At 40.3% G+C, this 18,173-nt stretch overlaps 1 protein-coding gene across 6 annotated transcripts in view; it reads right to left on the bottom strand.

The window, feature by feature from the left end:
- Positions 1-3,207: 3,207 nt before the first annotated feature.
- PRKG1 (protein kinase cGMP-dependent 1) overlaps positions 3,208-18,173 on the bottom strand; it is a 1,255,886-nt gene continuing 1,240,920 nt past the window's right edge. For all 6 annotated transcript variants that reach the window (XM_047825015.1, XM_047825014.1, XM_047825016.1 and 3 more), the window contains 5 exons: positions 17,063-17,226; positions 10,516-10,638; positions 10,371-10,433; positions 8,994-9,060; positions 3,208-7,618 (listed from right to left, as the gene is read on the bottom strand). In XM_047825015.1, coding sequence (XP_047680971.1) covers positions 7,520-7,618; positions 8,994-9,060; positions 10,371-10,433; positions 10,516-10,638; positions 17,063-17,226 — 516 coding nt within the window. In that variant the 3' untranslated portion in view covers positions 3,208-7,519. The remainder of the gene's footprint in view (positions 7,619-8,993; positions 9,061-10,370; positions 10,434-10,515; positions 10,639-17,062; positions 17,227-18,173) is intronic.

Genomic DNA, 18,173 nt, shown 5'->3' on the forward strand with positions numbered 1-18,173 from the left:
TTCCACATTTTTTGTACATGCTGTCATATTTTATATTTTATTCAACATTTCCTTATATCCAATTATGACCATTTCTTTTCTACTTAAAGAAGTCCCTTTAATATTTCTTATAATGCTTTTTAGTGGTGATAAACTCCTTTATGTGGGTTTATCTAGGAAACTCTTCACCTCTTCTTCAAATCTGAATGATAACCTTGGTGGGTATTCTCATTTGTATGTTTTTATGTTTACAGCATTTTGAATATATCACCCACTCCCTTCTGGCCTGCAGGGTTTTTACTGAAAAATTAGTTCATAGTCTTAGAGGTTTTCACTTGTAGGTAACTTTTTATTTCCGTCTTGCTGCTTTTAAAATTCCCTCTTTATCTTTAGCCATTGATGTTTTAATTATTATATGTTGTGATGTGGACCTCCTTGGTTTACAATGTTTGGAACTCTTGGTGATTCTTGGACTGGATGTTCATCTCCTTCCCTAGATGAAGGACATTTTCCCCCTATTAAGTTTTCTACCCCTTTCTCTCTCTCTTGCTGCTTCTTCTGAGGTCCCTATAATGTGAATGTTTGTTCACTTGCTATTGTCCAAGGGGCCCTTTAACCTATCCTCATTTTTAAAATTCTTACCACTTTTTGCTGTTTCGCTTGGGTGCTTTTTCTTGTCCTTTCTTACAGATTGTTGATACAGTCTGCTGCAACTGCTAATGTGTTGATTCCCTCTAGTGTGTGTTTTAACATTTATGTCGCTTACTGTATTCTTCAACTCTGATTGGATGTTTTTTATATTTTCTATCAATTTATTGAAGGCCTCACTGAGTTCTTCCTCTCTTCTCTCCAGTCCGGTGAGTATCTTTATGATCATTACTTTATTTTTTTTTTAAATCAGGCCTATTGCTTATCTCTGTTTCACTTATTTCTTTTTCTGAGCTTTGTTCTTGTTCTTTCCTTTGGAGCATGTTCCTCTGCGTCCCCATCTTGCTTGACTTCCTGTGTTTGTTTCTATGGATTAGGCAGAACAGCTACTCTTTAGCCTGAGGGTATGGTCTTGTGTATGGCTGTCCCCTAGATACACTGTGTGTGCTTGGTGACTTTTTATGGCTGGCTGGAGCTGGGGCTGGCGTGGGCTGGAGATTGTGAGGCTTTCCATGTGTTGGGAACCCTGTCAGAGTAGCTAAAGCTGATGAGGACGCAGGCTCTGTTCAGTGCACTGAGGGCACGCTGCCAGGACAGCTGAGGCTGAGACGGGCACAAGCCAAGGTGTCCTGGGGTGCTTTGTGTGTGGGGCGGCGGATCTGAGGTGCCAGTGGGAGGTCTCTGAATTGCTCTGCATGGAAAGTACCCCCGCAGGACACCGAAAACGAAAGTAGGGGCAAGCTGTAGGCAACTGGGGCTCTACACACAGAGGTTCATCTTGGCAGGATAGCTGAAGTGGATGTAAACTGGGGTGTTCTAGAACTCTCCATGTACAGGGTGCCCCAAAGACGCTGCTAGAGCTGAGGCAGGGCACAGGCTGGTTGGTCATTGGGTGCTCCATGCAGGGGGTGCCCTGGCAGGACAGCTGACTTTAAAATGGGCATGGGCTGGTGTGGTCACCGAGCTCTCTCAGCAAAATATGCCCTGGCGAGACAGCTGACGCTGAGCTGGGTACAGGCCGGTTGTCCCACGGTGTCCGGTGCAGGGAGAGCCCTGGCCAGGCTACTGGAACCAAGACCTGTGCGTGCGGGAGCCTCCTAGGGTGCTCTGTGTGGGGGTCCCCTGGCCAGGTGGCTGGAAACATGTCCATAACTCCTTATGGACTTTTTCTTTGGTCTTTTACGTTATCATTCTTGAAATGCTTTTCCACGAATCCTCTTTTTCTTTTCCATGGATGTGTATAGATATTTTCACCAAAATATGCTAAGGTGCTTGTTAAAAATATAGATTCTGGGGCTATGTCAAAATAACCGCGGGTGGTGCTGGAAATATTTTCACCGTATTTCCCAGATACATATCATGACATCGATGGTAAAAGAACACTGGCTTGGAACATGTGTCTTGAGCCTATTAATTTCTATGAAATCTGTGCCAACCCTCAGGATTCTTAGTGATACCTTGCTTTCTCTTTTTTCTTTTAATTTGGTGGTATTATTATTATGATTATTGCATGAGCCTTAATTTGTCTGGCTTAGCTAATGGGCATGTGGATGGTTTGTTTTTTGCCCCATAGACTCACCCTGGTCAAAAAACATAGGTGGAATAGGTAAACGTTACTGTTTTTTTTCGTTCAGTTTATGGGGCTTCTGAGTTGGAAAGGAGAAGTATGGAACAAGAGAAAAACTCTAGGGATCTCAGAAAAAAACAAGGTCGCTCTGTGTTATGTGCCTTACACATTTAGGGCTATAACTGAGACTCGACATTCTGTTTGCACATCTACTCTTAATCAAGCTGCGTGATCAACAATACATTCGAGCCAAATTTATAATCAATTCCTGCTCTCATCGGTAATTGTGTGATTTACTTCAATTGCAGTTAACTTGCGCAAGATGTGACCGTGGTGTGAATGCAACATCCTCACATGCGTCAGCTAATCATCACGAGTATTGATCTGCACGCCTCTCCAAAAACGGTAAGTAACACCAAAGGAGAACAAAACAAAACAAAACTTCCCAGGATCAAAGACGACCGTCCTTAGATCAAGGCTATGAAAATCACAGAATATAAGGGAAGGATACTGAAAGCCATGGTTGAGTTCTTTTTGCAGAAGAAATGAGATGACTGGATGTGCTACAAAGATTCACGAAGCTGCTTCTCCTAGAAGTCTTAGCACACAGCCTTATACAAGACTTAACCTTTCTGATGCTTTGCCGAGTTCACAGTTTGACCAAGGGTAGCCCAAACAAGGAGAGTGTGGTGGGGATGGGGGGTAGGGGGAGGGGTAGTGGTACGCAGACCACCACCGAGGTTGGGGCTTGTGTGCGTATCTACATTTGCCTTTCTGTTCACACTGGGTGGCCTGACTTACCTGACTTATCCCCACTGAATTCTTTAAACTGCTATGCTAGCTTAGCTTTCTATCAGATCATGATACATGCCGGTGTGAAGGACACCTGGGTCCTGAGTAACATTTCTCTTGTTTCGGTGACGTTCTAAAATAGCGCTGCGGCGTATTTCCATTCCTGGAGGATTCGTCAACCGTGTTCTCGAAATCTTGTCTGGAATGAAACATCAACTAAGTTCAAAAGTAATTATTTTTTTTTTATTTCAACTCTATAAAGTATACAACAGGCACTCAGCAACTACAGCTGCAGGAAAAATACAGAGCAAATCAAAGCAGGTTAATTTTATGAAAAAGTTTTTAATCTACATCAAAAGAGTGCAAGTGGTCACTGACCATTTGATGACAGTGGTTGCATTCTGACTAACAAAGGACTCTTTCATGTGGAACAAATTGTAAGAGGACAATCAAATAACCATAGCTGTAAGAATACAAAAGAACAGACCAATTGTAAAAACATCATACAAGGAAATAAAGTGGACAGATGATGCCTAAAGAAATGTCCCTTTCCTCGGAAAGCCCAGACCTCTGAGTCACTGTCAGGGTCCCAGAGTTCTGTTAATTCAGGGGCAGATAAGGAGGAGGGCTAACAACACGCTTCCAATGTTTACCTTCCCAGGTCTGTTGCAAACTTGCCTCCTACGTGATTTGCATATACAAGAACTCAGAAAGCATCCTGTTTTGTTGAGGAGTGCGCTAAGGTACGTTTTCCTCATTGGTTTCATAACGACGTGTCACTTGCTGATTCTTCTTTTGAGTTGGGTCGTTACGAATGGAGTCTATAAAATGAGGCATTAGAACTTGACTGCACTAATTTTTTTTTTAACTGGATCTGCACAGCTTAGCAAAACAGGAATACCTGTGTACAGACTGATAGTATGTCATAGATTAATTTGACCTGCACATACATTTATACATTTCACAGAAATGACGCTGTATCTCAGTAACAGATACACGGCTCTGGTACATGTAACAGAAATTAGAGAACAACTTCATCATTTCTGTAATTCATCAATATTATATAATAAAGGCTTAGAAATTGTTAGCAGAAAGAACTGTAAAACGCAGCAAGCTAAGAAAGGACAACATTTTGAGGTGGATTTGTCTTTCTCATGCAGCATAACACCAAATTTGTTTTTTAATAGGATGCCAGGAATTTAAGGCACTTGCAACAATGCCAGATAGCCAGGTCATGTCCTAAACTATGGAACAGATGAAACCATACAGTGGACGTAATTTTCAATAATACTGACAATTATGACATTAATTCAAGTCTACTTGGACCTAAAAACATTATTCAGTACAAAGAAGATGAAATAATAATGCTGTGAAACACTAAAAAAAGGTATATGTACCACAAAATATCACACAAAAATATCTATTTACATAAATATTTGTCTGTGGTCCTATTGTGAAAGAAAACATCGTTATGGATAATGCACAGATCACCTCTACTGTATGAATCCGTTCTAATTTCCTTATTTTCAGTGTGGTAGCTGACTTCTCTAAGCTCGCCATTAGCTCAGTCCTTTAGAAATGAAACCAGAAAAATTCAATAGCTGAACTCATGTGTTACACATGTGTGGTTCACATGCAAATCCCATAATTTTAAGTAAGAAACGTGACTTGTAAAGAATATCATCAAAATAAATTTGTTTTCAATGCCACATGGATCTGATTCATATGTGAGTAACAAAGAAGGTACAAACATGAAAATCATTGATAGGAAATTTCCAGAAATCATTTTCTCTAATGTATTCAGTGTATCTCAAATATCGGGATGTCCCTTTCCTTTGGCAGTTTTCAGTTTTCCTGTGCGTCAGGATGCACAGAAAGCCCTTATTTCCCAGACTCAAAGTATTAACAAGAAAGTCAGTTAACAAATCACACGAGTTGGCACTATTCTAACTTAGCCAGATGTTGTTCTCCAGTGTAAGAACATGGAGGGGTATGAAAAATTCGGAAATGAAGTGAGATGCGCTTTACGGAGCTGACCGTGAATTTTAGCCCTAGTGTCTTAGGACAGGATTTAAATCCTTATATTTCAATGCCTAAGATTAGATGACTGTTAGCAATTTTTGGAAGATGTTCACCTTTGTTTGCTAGTGATTGCTTTAGACATCCTAATGCAGCGCCACAGGTGACATGAACGAAGATAGAGCGACAGGTGGGAGAGACGGCCGACAGTGCCATTGAGCTGAATGTTCTCTTCATTCCTCAGAGAACCTGTACGTTGTTGTCTTAGACTTGAACCATAGTTTCAACATCCACGGTAAGGGCTAACCTCTGGGGTTACTGGGGCATTTGGAAAACTGCAGGAGCAGATTCTCTTAAATAACGATGAGATAAACTTAGTATCTAGCAAATCGTTAGCATGCCTAAAGCACTCTTTTAACAAAACTCACTGAACATTGACCATGATATTGAAATTATGTACTTTTACGAGCCCAGTTAAAAGCAATATAAAAATTCTGAAATAGCACTCACAGCTGGATTTTAGCTGGGTACATTTTATATTCTGAAATCTGTAGAAGAAAGTGGGTATCTTGGGGAATAAATTGATCTTAGGCAATTGTTTGCAAAGGCCAGAAAAACACAGGAGTAACCGTAACATCTTGGGGGTCAAAGTTTTAATTTAAAAGTTTAACTTTGCTCTGATTATGTTTAATATGCCCTTAGAATTTTTATTCCCCAAATGTTTTTTTTTTAGATTACGTGTTGATATCCTATTCTAAAGTAGTCTTAGTATGAAAAAAATCAATGACCGACGTGGACACGTTTTTTGCAGAACCGTCTACGTTTGATTGACTTTAAAAAAAAGAAAATCCTCTCCTGGAACAAGGCAAACTTCAATTTGATGTACCAAATTCACACACAGCTCTAAATCAGGATGACAGCTTGTAAGATTATGCGTTTGTCTACGCAGGTTTAACGCTACTCGTCCAGGAAAAGCTTCCAAATGTCTCTGCTACTTAGAACAGCCCAGAGTAGTCAACTTGCCTGCCAACAGAGGATTCACTTTAAACTGCTGATTCTTCTCCCCTCGTGAAAAAGCAAATCAGTCTGGTATTTTCAGATACGTTTCAGGATTGCAATACTTCCGTCCTACTTAATGAAAACTCCTGCTTAAGAAATCAGGGTCCTGTGTTCTCCTCTACTCTCACGCATGCATGAACTCACATCGGCTCATCCACAAAAAGGGAATCAACACCTGGCCAGGTCCTGTCCTGTTCCCTGACCTCGCATAAGGAAGGTCCCTCATCTGGTAAATCTTGATGATTCTGTGCTTCCTTCTTCTTCTTTTTGGTTCAGGCCTAAGACAAGAAGCCAGTTGAATGGGTTTTAATCACCTTTCCCCTCAACCCTAGACTATGTTGTGTAAGTGAAATCTGACGGGAGTTTCATTGGTAAATGTAGTGAAAATGCTTGAGTCTCTGGCTACACAGGTGATGATTAGAATTTGTGTTGTCTGCTCAGACACGGACATTTACAGATGAAAGATATACATAGCACCTATATAGTTTATTTTTATTTTTGGACGGATCTTCATCCCTCTCCACCCCCCCCCCCACCCCAAGGGTTGATTTTTATAAAAGGGACTATTTTAAGCCTCAGTCTGAGAGTATGTTAGGTAATAAAGAAAAATCAATTGGCTGCTAGTCACTGATTTCCAGGACCATCTTGAAGCACGATATTTGAAACGATATGAAATGGTTTGTGAATTGCTTTTTTTTTTTTTCCACTCTGTCATGCCAATTTATCAAGAAAAGAAACAAACAAATGTCATGCAGGTTGTTTTTTTTTTTTTTTCAATCTTCCGTGAAAACGCATATATACCCGCCGTGAGGCTTCATAGCAGTTGTGCTTTGATTGTATCAATTTTTAAAATCTGTCAGAAAGGAAAGGTAACATTCAGCCTCGTCATCAGCACTGTTGGGAAACAAAATCAGGAAACTTCTAGCACTGGTTTGACATGAACGCCGTGACCCATAGACGCGTGGCCCTCTTCCGTATGGTATAGACACTGGCTTGCGCTAATAGATCCCACGGCCTCCCTTGAAGGAAAGGAAGAGCCCCGTTTTGGTACCACGGCAACCGATCGTACCCCATACGTTAATTTTTGATCTTGGCCATTCTAGCAAGGTACGGACTCTTTTTCTAGGTCGAAGTATTTCTTACAGTCTTTCAAATTACAGTCCGAGCAAAGCAAGATCATTGCAACGACAGGAAGCCTCTCTTTACTGGCGAAGGGCTTTGCTTCAGGACCACCATGTCAACTGCTATTTTTAGGATCAAACAGAAAACACGTAAAGAGCGCTACTGTCGTCTAAGCAAGAAGTCCTCATGCCACTGTAGTTACTGGAGCAGCATCGATCAAAGGCATCATGGTGACCCCGAGCACTGATCTTCTCTCCGTCCCTCAGGTTTGCTGTCAGCCGTGTCTCAGAGAAAGCTGACTTCAGCAAGGCAGAAGCAGGTAAGAGAAACACATTAGAAGTCTATGTCCCAGCCCGAGTTGTCATCAGGTGGTGGTTCATCACTGTCCTCAGGGAAACTGTCAAAATTGCTTGTGTCTGTGGGTGATGCAACCTACAAATGAGAGAGGGAGTGACCGAGAAGGGATTTCTTGATTTTTGGGGTTTTTTTTTTTTTTTAGTAAAATCCCAAACTAGATTTTTGAAAAGCATTCTTTATTCATTCCCCGATCAGTGACTGTTGTTTGAATGGCTACCAGGTGGCAGGCTTTGTGCTTTTTACTGGGGCTAAGGGCGGTGAATAAAAAAAGACATTGCTCTTGCCCTACCCTGGCAGGGAGTACCTCGTAGGACGAAAAACAAATAATCACAAAAATCTGTAGATGACTATAAGGTTTTGCTTAGTGTTAGGAAGAAAAAAGACTTGAGAGTATGAGTGATGATGGAAAGCCTCTTTGAAAAAATATTATTTCAAAACTAAGAATTGGTGAGTTCAAAAAAGAGGATGTAGCACGTGCAAAGGTCCCGAGGTGAGAGAGAGTGCTTCATGCTGGGAAGTGATCCAAAGGGGCCAATGTGGCTGCTGTGCAAGAGAGGATAGGACTGGAATGAGAAATAGGAGAAGCAGGCAGAAATCAGGCTTGGGTAGAGCCCTGTAGACCATCTTAAGTCTTGTGTGTGTTTATTTCAAGTAGAATAAAAGCCATTTCTGACCTCGGTCAGAACTCTTGCAAATTTCTTGGGCCAAGTCCAAACTGCAGAGCATCAGTAAAAGCAGTAAAACATCCATCCTTTAGTTTCCCTCATATTCTATAATATTTAAAACCTCTTATATACTAATATATACATATGGGCATATCCATAAGAGGAAACCTCTGTAGGCAACTGTAATTCAGGCTTACGCTCTACTCTCGTTCTAAAAACAAAACTTGAAGAATGCAATTAGAATCTGCGACGTGAGCCACGGTAACGGGGTTTTTGTTTGCGAAGAGGCATAAGACTGACACAGAAATAAATCTCAGAAGTAGGGAAAATGCTTCTGAATCAAGAGCAGGCTTGAGTTAGTCCCAGGGGAAGGAAGCATACACCTGAAAGGCTCAGGACCACAAAGCGGTCTGTGCCTTTTCGTAAAGAGGCAGCATTAAACAGAAATACGTAAAAATGCAATCAACTGAAATCTATTTCAAGTCAATACAGTCCACAAACTGAGTCACCCTCACTGGGCTGCTATTTCACAAAAACCCCGATATGTTCAGAAAAGACAGTTAAGGAACGAGAATCCGATTAGAGCCCGATAAAAGGATAAATAAATTAGAACGAATAGTTGAAACAGGTAATGATAGAATACACATACAATAACCATCTCCTAACTGGTCTGTTTTTAAGGTTGCATTTTAGATACTATTCTAATGTGGTACTTCTATAGTTTATTTAATCTGATCACAGGATAAAACCTTGTCACACAAGTATTCGCTGGGAAGACTACTTACGCTTGGTATTATAGGAGGTGTCAAGGTGCCTTTTCTTAAGCCTTCCCAGTTAAAGCCCTCAAACCATCTAGGAAAGGGAGGAGAAAAAGGAGCTGGTTAAAGGCATTTTACTTTAGCTGAAGCCCCGTTGCAACATATCTGATGTGGAAATACCCATACAGGATGGAAAGCAGAAAGGCGAACATTTTCAACGTGACATAAATGTATATCCTGTGTCATTGAAAACTTTTACAGTTGTTTTATACAATGCATATTTTAAAAATCTAATTGTTGAAATATTTAACATCGGTTACAAATAACTCCTTTGTCCCCCTGGCAATTTCGTCACAATGTCTGTATGACCTTGTTCCTGTACTATCATTATAACTTAATAAGTGTCATGATATACTTAGCCCATGATCTACTTGGACATCTTATTTTAAGGCAATGGAATCAGGGCATGAAAGTCAGGACAGAAAATTATTTTTCTAGCTTTGCACTGATTCCTTGGGCCACCTAATCAACCTTTTCACATCACTATATTAGTCAGGTCTAACTCTGACTTGGTACTGTTTTTGTGTTCGTAGAAGAAAACATTGAATATGCAATACTAGGGTCATGATAATTTCTAGTAAAATGTCATTTTTAGTTAAGTGTTAAAAAAATGAAGGTATTTGTGGTCAGATTTTCTGTGAAAATGAGGAGCAGATAACACTAAGTTTTTTGTTTCTGTTTTGTCTTTAAAAGTTTTCAGCAGTAGCAAATGCATACACCAAATTCTTAGCAGGTGTTTTAGGTATTTATAGATACTTTGGTAAATAAGTTCTTTTTGCACAGATGTGAATTTCCTGTGGGTGTTACACCAACAGACTAATAGAAAACAACAATTGGGTCTTAGATTAGCACTCAGATATCCAATTAACTAGGTAAGGTTTAGTGTTTAAGACGCTGCCATCACTTAAAAACAACGCTGTACTCAGTACTATGTTTTATCATCTAATTGGGAAGCGGGTGGAAAAATATATTCCAGTTTTAGTCTAGGAAATGAGGCATGATATGGTGGAGGACTTGTGTTTTTGATATTCTGGTAGAGAACAGAATTCTAGAATCCACCTAGAATTCAATCGATTAATCTAGTTCACATTTCCTCTTGGTGCCAGAAAGGAGCAATGCTCCTTAGCGTGAGCTGGGAGAAACTGAATTCAGTGAATCGGTCACTTAGTATGGCACAGGGTCGCGTGTGGCTGTGCTGTGCCCAAAGGCTAACTGGTCTGAACGTCCCCCCCAGTGTTCCCATGGGCTAACTGTGTCAGTCACACAGCCAGTAGCTTAAAAAGAACAGCCTGGGGAGGGGCTTTCTGGACCCTCCCACAGAAAGGTCAAGGGAAGAACACTTACTTGTGCTTTTGAATGTCTTTGACGCCATTTTTCAAATTCCCTAGTCTTTCCGATGGGTTATCCCTGGAAAGAAAACAACAACTGTAAGGGATCCAATCATGTTCCCATCATGATCCTTTCAAACGTCACGTGGCCAAACGCTTACCTGCATAGTTTTTTAATTAAATTAGCAGCATTTTTGACAATCTTCTTTGGAAATTCTATCATGTCAATCCCCCTCAGTATGATGTTATAGGTTTTCATAGGGTCTGGGCCTGAGAATGGCGGGCTGCAAAGGTGAGAGGTGAAAAGAGAATCACTTGTATTTTCTAAATAAGAAATCCTAAACTGTTATAACTCCACCAGTCTTATTTGGGGACATATATTAGTCGTGGTAACACAGAACGATGCTGGATTAATAGCAAAACCACGTGGAAACCTTTGTGAGTAAATCATGCAGCAAAACCATATACGGGGGGTGCCTGGATGACTCAGTGGGTTAAGTGTCCTGCTTTGGCTCAGGCCATGATCTTGCGGCTTTAATCCCCCCGCGTTGGGCTCTATGCTCACAGCTCGGAGCCTGGAGCCTGCTTTGGATTCTGTGTCTCCCTCTCTGTCTGCCCCTCCTCCACTCGCTCCTGCACTCTCTTCCTCAAAAATAAACAAACATTAAAAATACAAACAGCCACCCCCCGCCAAACCATATATGGGTCAAGTTTATCTGCCATTCCTCTCATGTCTTGTTAGTCTTGCTGTCCTTGGCCATTCAAGATGTGGCTTCCACTTTCTAGCCCTTTTCCTGCACCTGTCAGCTCACTGATTACACTCAACATGAAGTCCAAAATCACTAGGCGGCTACAAGGATGCCAGTAATAGGACTCCGTCTCCTGCTAACACCACCCTCACTCGCTGGGATCAGGACGCCATGTCTGCTCTCTGAAATACCAAGCATCTTCGCACCTCAGAATGCGGTTTGTTTCGCCTGGAAGGTTCTTCCCATATTTACCTGGCTAAAGGGTTATGCCGCTTTCCCAAAAAAGGTCTACTCCGATCAACCTACGGGATGGAACTGATCCCGTCCCCTCTGTCAACCAACATAATGCGACAGTTTAGTCTACTACTTGAATTTAAACTTGATTGTATTTTTTTTTTAAAGTAATCTCTACACCCACTGTGGGGCTCAAACTCACAACCTGGAAATCAAGAGTCGTATGCTCCACAGACTGAGCCAGCCAGGCACCCCTTGAGTTTAAACTTAAAAGAGTCACCTGCCATGATCTCTTCCACATCCTTTAGCTTTTTCACAACATCTAGCCGTCCATTTCCCCCTGGCATTACCTATTCTTCCTTCCTCTGTTGGAGAGTAATTGACCACATAAGCAAATGTTTACTTCTGGGCTCTCTGTTCGGCTCCCATGGTCTGTGTGTCTACTTTTGTGCTTTGTTCTTCTTAGGATTGCTTCTGCTAGTCTGGGTCTTTGGTGGTTTCATACGGATTTTAGTATTATTTGTCCTCGTTCTGTGAATAATGCTATTGGAATTTTGATAGGGATTGCACTGAATCTGTAGAGTGATTTGGGTAGTATGGACATTTTAACAATACGGATTCTTACAATCCAGGAGCACAGACCATGTTTCCATTTGCTCCCAATTTCTTTCATCAAAATTTAATAGTTTTTGGAGAACAGGTCTTTCACCTCCTTGGTTAAATTTATCTTTGGTAACTTTATTTTTTGGTGCAATGTAAATAGAATTGCTTTCTTAATTTCTCCTTCTGCTTTGTTATTAATGAATAGAAAGACAACAGATTGCTGTGTATTAATTTTTTGTCTTCCAACGTTACTGAATTCACTTATTATTTCTAACGGTTTTTTGATGGCATATTTAGGGTTTTCTACGTGTAGTACTGTGCCATCTGCAAACAGTGACAGTTTAAATTCTTCCTTACCACGTTGGATGCCTTTTATTTCCCTTTCTTGTCTGACTGCTTCAGCTATGACTTCCAGTACTATGTTGATTAACAGTGGTGAGAGTGGAAATTCTTGTATTGTTTCTGGATCTCTCAGTTTCTCACCATTGAGTATGATGTTAGTTGGGGTTTTTTCATATACGGACTCTAATATGTTAAGGTATGTTCTTTCTAAACCGGCTTTGTTGAGGGTATTATATACAGATGCTGAATTCTGTCAAAACCTTTTTATGCATCTGTTAAGATGATCATATGGGCTTTACCCTTTTTCTTGTCAATGTGGTCTATGATGTTGATTGATTTGAGAATACTGAACCACCCCTGTATCCCCAGAATAAATCCCACCTAATCGTGGTGAGTGATCCTTTTAATGTATTATTGAATGTGGTTTGCTAATATTTTGTTGAGAATTTTTAATTTTTTTTTTCAACGTTTTTTATTTATTTTTGGGACAGAGAGAGACAGAGCATGAACGGGGGAGGGGCAGAGAGAGAGGGAGACACAGAATCGGAAACAGGCTCCAGGATCCGAGCCATCAGCCCAGAGCCCGACGCGGGGCTCGAACTCACGGACCGCGAGATCGTGACCTGGCTGAAGTCGGACGCTTAACCGACTGCGCCACCCAGGCGCCCCTTGTTGAGAATTTTTAAATTCAGATTCTTCAAGTATATTGACCTGCAGTTCTCTTTTTTGGTAGTGTCTTTGGTTTTGGTATCAGTGTAATACTGGTCTTATAAAATGAAGGTTTCTTTTTTTTTTTTTTAGTAATAGTTTGGGGAGACTAGCTATCAGTTCTTCCTTAAATGTTGGGTAGAATTCACCTGTGAAGCCCTCTTTTCCTCAGCTTTTGTTTATTGGGGTTTTTTGATTACTAGTTATAGGTTTGTTTTTAAAACAATTTTGTTACTAGTTACAGGTTTGTTCAGATTTGCTATTTCTTCCTGATTTTGTTTTGAATGATTGTGTATTTCTAGAAATTTATCCATTTCTTTTAGATTGTCCACTTTGGTGGCACATAATTTGTATAGTATTCCTTCTCTAATAACCTTTGCATTTTGGTACTGTTGGTTGTTACTTTCACTTCTGATATTAATTATTTGGATTCTCTCTTTTTTTCCTTCATGAGTCTTACTATATAGGCTTCTCAATATTGTTTCTCTTTTAAGAAAACAGTACCCACTTTCATTGATCCTTTGTGTTCTTTTTTTTTTTTTTTTTCCTTTTTGGTCTCTCGTTTATTTCCTTTCTTCTTTACTGTTTGAGATAAGCCTCCGCTACTACAAATTTCCTTCTTAGAACTGCTTTTGCTGCTTCCCAAAGATTTTGGATGGTTGTGTTTACATTGTCTCCGTGTTTGTTGTTGCTGCTGGTATCTGTGTATTTTTAAATATTCCCTCTTTGATTTGTTCGTTGAGAAATTGGTCGTTTGGTAGCACGTTGTTTAGCCTCTTTATGTTTTTGGTTTATTTTCTTTTTTGTAACTGATTTGTAGTTTCATACCATTGTGGTTGGAAAACATGCTTGATATGATTTCAATCTTAAATGTATTGAGACTTGTAGCCTAAATTGTGCTCTATCCTGGGGACTGTTTCACGTGCTTTTCATTCTGAAAAGAATGTGTATTCTGCTACTGTCGGATGGAATGGGCCAAATCTGTCTGTTATGCCCATCTAGTCTAATGTGTCTTTCAAAGACACTGTTTCCTGACTGACTTTCTGCCTGGATGACAGGTCCATTGACACAAGTGGGGTGTTAATGTCCCCTGCTAAGTTGTCTTACTGTCAATTTTCCCTTTATGTTCAGACTTGCTTAATGTACTTAGGTGCTCCCATGTTGGTGGATCGGTATTTACAACTGTTAAATCCTCTTGTTGGATTGATCCCTTTATCTCTATGTAACACTCTTCTTTGTCTTTGTTACAGTCTTTTTTGGTCTATTTTGTCATACATAAGTATTCTTACTGAAGCTTGTTTTGTCTTGTTTGTTTTTTTGGCTTCCTTTTGCATGCAGTATCTTCCCCCCTCCCCCCACTTTCAGTCTGCATGTGTCTTTAAAGTTTGCCTCTTGTAAGCAGCATACAGTTTTGTCTTTATTTTATGTGTATCTTTTATACATTTTAGTTTGTGGTTACCATGAGGTTCATATATAACAACATCCTAAGTATATAGTAGTCTATATTAAGTTGATGGTCACTTAAGTTAAACACATTCTGAAAGAACTTGATTTTTACCCTCCCCCACCACTTTGTGTATATACTGTCATATTTTACAGCTTTTTCTTTTATGAGTTTCCTTAATATTAATATTAATAATAATATATAAAATATATAATCTATAAAATAAAATAGATTGTATTTATATAATTATATATTATAATATATATAATATATAATATTATATATTATAATTATATATAATATTATATAATATATATAATATATAATATATATTATAATTAATATAAATTTATATATATTTTTATTTATACTTATATAACATAAAATTATAATAATAAATATTAATGCCTTAATATTAATAAAATCAAGTAGTTGATTTTACTACTTTTTCTTTTAACCTTCATACTAGCCTTAGAAGTCATTGCTCTAGTCCCTATACTGTATGTTTACTTTTATTAATGAAGTTTTTTTCCACTATTTTCTTCTGGTTATTAAAGAATTCCCCTTAACCATTTTTTTTTTGATTTTCTGGTAAACTCTTTATTGCTCCTTCAAATCTGAACGATAAACTTGCTTGGTGGTGTATAATCTTTGACATTGATAAATATGTGCCATGGGTTCATCTTGTTTGCAATTCTTAGGGCTTCCTGAAAGTGGAGGTCTACTTCCTTTCCTAGGGTAGGGAAGTTTTGAGTTATTATTTCTTCAAACATGTTGTCTACTCTTTTCTGTCTCTGGGACCCAGATAATGGGAATTATTGTTTGATGTTGTCCAAGAGATTCCTTAACTTCAATTTTTTTTACCCCCCCCCCTTTTTTTTTTTTTGCTGTTCAGCTGGGGTGCTTTCCATTTGCTCTGTCTTCTAGATCACTGAGCCGTTCTTCTCTCCTCTAATCCACTATTTACTCCCTTTAGTGTATTTTACATTTCAGTTACTGTATTCTTCAACTCTGGTTCTTTTCTTGGTGTTTTCTATTTGTTAAAGTTCTCACAGAGTTCACCCATGCTTATCTCCATTTACCTTTTTTGAAGTTTTGTGTTCTTTCATATGGACCATATTCCCCTCTCTCATTTCGATCGACTTCGTTTCGACGAATTACAGAACAGCTGCTTCTCCTAAACTCGAGGGAATGACCTTCTGTACGGTCATCACTGTGTAGACCGTGTTTGCCTGCTGACTTTGGCTGGCTCTACAGAGCTGTAGCTGTCATGGGGTCTGGATCCTGGGCTGCCCTGTTGGGGCGGTTCTGGGGCTGTCTGTGCTAAGGCCCCACTGGCAGGACAGCTGAAGTGGGTGGAAGCCAGGGGTCATGGGACCCTCCACGCAGAGGGCCCCCTTGCAGGACAGCTAGAGTCGAGGTGGGCATGGCCCAGGGGTCCCAGGGCACTTGACACTGGGTTGTCTTGGCAAGTCATGGAGAGCCAAAGTAGGGCACGTCTAGAGTATTCTGTGCCTGTCTTACCTTGGTGAGATGGCTGGAGTCATAATGAGCACTGACCAAGGGTGTCCACACTGGTGGGACATCTGGGGTCAGGGGGCTCGGGCTCCCTGTGGTGGAAAGTCAGCTATGGTGCCTGGGCTCTGCTCCCCTCTGCACTATCAAGGTGGAGGGGAAACATAAGTAGAGGTACCTGCCAGCTCCTGAGGACTACAGGGAGTCCCCACCACTTGGCAGGGCTCTAGGGCTGGTTCTGTTATTTGAAGTTGCCCTTTTAAGCCATGACTTAAGGTTCTGTGCCCGGGGCAGATGCACCCGCTCACCGTTTCTCTGTACGTTCCTCCCCACTCCAGCTCGTGGTGTTAGGGGTGGGGGTCCCCTCTGTTCCTGTTTCCCCAACTCTCCGTATCCCTTGTCATCTATGTGGCCTCTCTCTCTCGTGCTAAAGCCAGTCAGGCAGCCCTCAGGTTTCCAGTAAGTTTTTCTACACACAACTTCTCCATGTCTTTGCCCCCTATTGCCCTTCTAGTGAAGCCATGGGATGTCCTTTCCTTGCTCTGTATGTCTGAGACCTCTACCCAGCCTTCTTCTCAACTCTGGTTTATAATGACCCCACTACTCATTGTCCCCCATGCACGGCACGGTGGGGTGTTTCTCTTTTTGTTGGGGATCTTTTTTTCCTTGCTGATGGCTATAAGAGCATTACACAGAAGACCTGCAAACTATTCCCGTTTCATTTAGGTATAATACTTGTCAACATGTCCTCTTATCTCTATAAATAGTTGACCCTAGATATTTTTATACCACTATTACCTCCCTTGCTTCATTGCTGGCTCAGCAGCTAGGCTCAAAGATCTCACAGAAAGACACTAGGTTTTTCCACATTCTCACATATGTACAAGGAATTCGTAATGATGAGGGCAAAGGTTGACGCTGAGTTCCTGCCCTCATCCAACCCATTTTAGAGTTTGTTTTACGAATCCCTGGGCACTTGCATAATTACTTGAAGTGCTGGACGAAGATATGGTGAAATGTGCTTTAAGATGGTCTAATCAGAGTGACAAAGGCAGGAGCGTGCAGCTGTTGGCTGATCTATTTTTATCAGCAATTCTCTGCCAATGTCCATACCTGCCAGTCAGAAGTTCATACATTAGGATTCCCAGTGACCAGTAGTCGGCTGAAATGTCATGGCCTTTGTTCAGGATGATCTCTGGAGCCACGTACTCTGGAGTCCCACAAAAAGTCCATGTTTTCTTTCCAAATCCTATTTTCTTTGCAAAGCCAAAATCAACCTTACAAAGAGAGAAAAAACAAGTTATTTCAAGGCACTTACTTATTTTCAAGCTGAAAAGCAGTAAGGTACTTAGCTGAAGTGCACGGAATAATAATAAAAACAGATGCATATCACTACAGTCCTATATTCCCAAAGGAGTCATCTGTGTTTCAAACAAAGCCTCCCTGAGCAAAGTCAGTGTCAATAGGAAAAGTTAAAACCTGAGTATAGGCTGAAACTCACATCATTAGAAATACAGGTAAACCTTTCTTTCCAGAAGTAGCTTCCATTTCTTCCTCCTTTCCTGACCATGGAGGTCGGGCCATAACCCCTTTACTTAAAATTTTTAGAAGTCTAGGTGGACCTACTTGACACATTTTCCAGAATATGCATGATTTCTGCTAGATTTAGGAAGCCGACAATTCATTTAGCAATGACAAGCCACTGGACTGCTCAAGGAACCTAGTAACAAAATGTATCCCTGCCCCGAGTACACATAAACAGAGCTACAATGCAAATGTGTCCTTCGTTTTTCTAGAAATCTTTCTGGATGGAGGAGCATCGAATGCAGAAAACCTTTTTCTCTAAAACGATTTGGTTGAGAACACAAATAATGAACAGCCATTGATTTGATTTCCTTGAAAACCATATGCTGAATAAAAAGTCCCAAAGTTTAAAAAATAGCCAGGCACTGACAGATTCAACGTCCACAAAAATTGTACGTTTTATAACAGAACTTCCCTCCTACAGTAAATCTTCAGAGCGCTTGACAGATTTTATTATTGTGATCGTTACTATTACTATAATTCAAATGGCCTAAATAACATTGCCTAGCAAGCGATTTTTTTCCTGTTAAGATTGTACTTGAATCTAAAATGTTAAAAGGATTCATGGTTTTCTATGATGTAAGTAGTCGTTCCCTGTGAATGGCAGAAAGTGGACAAGAGAAAGGTCTACAAAGCTCTT

This window comes from Prionailurus viverrinus, chromosome D2, assembly GCF_022837055.1.
Source record: "Prionailurus viverrinus isolate Anna chromosome D2, UM_Priviv_1.0, whole genome shotgun sequence".
Taxonomy (NCBI): domain Eukaryota; kingdom Metazoa; phylum Chordata; class Mammalia; order Carnivora; family Felidae; genus Prionailurus; species Prionailurus viverrinus.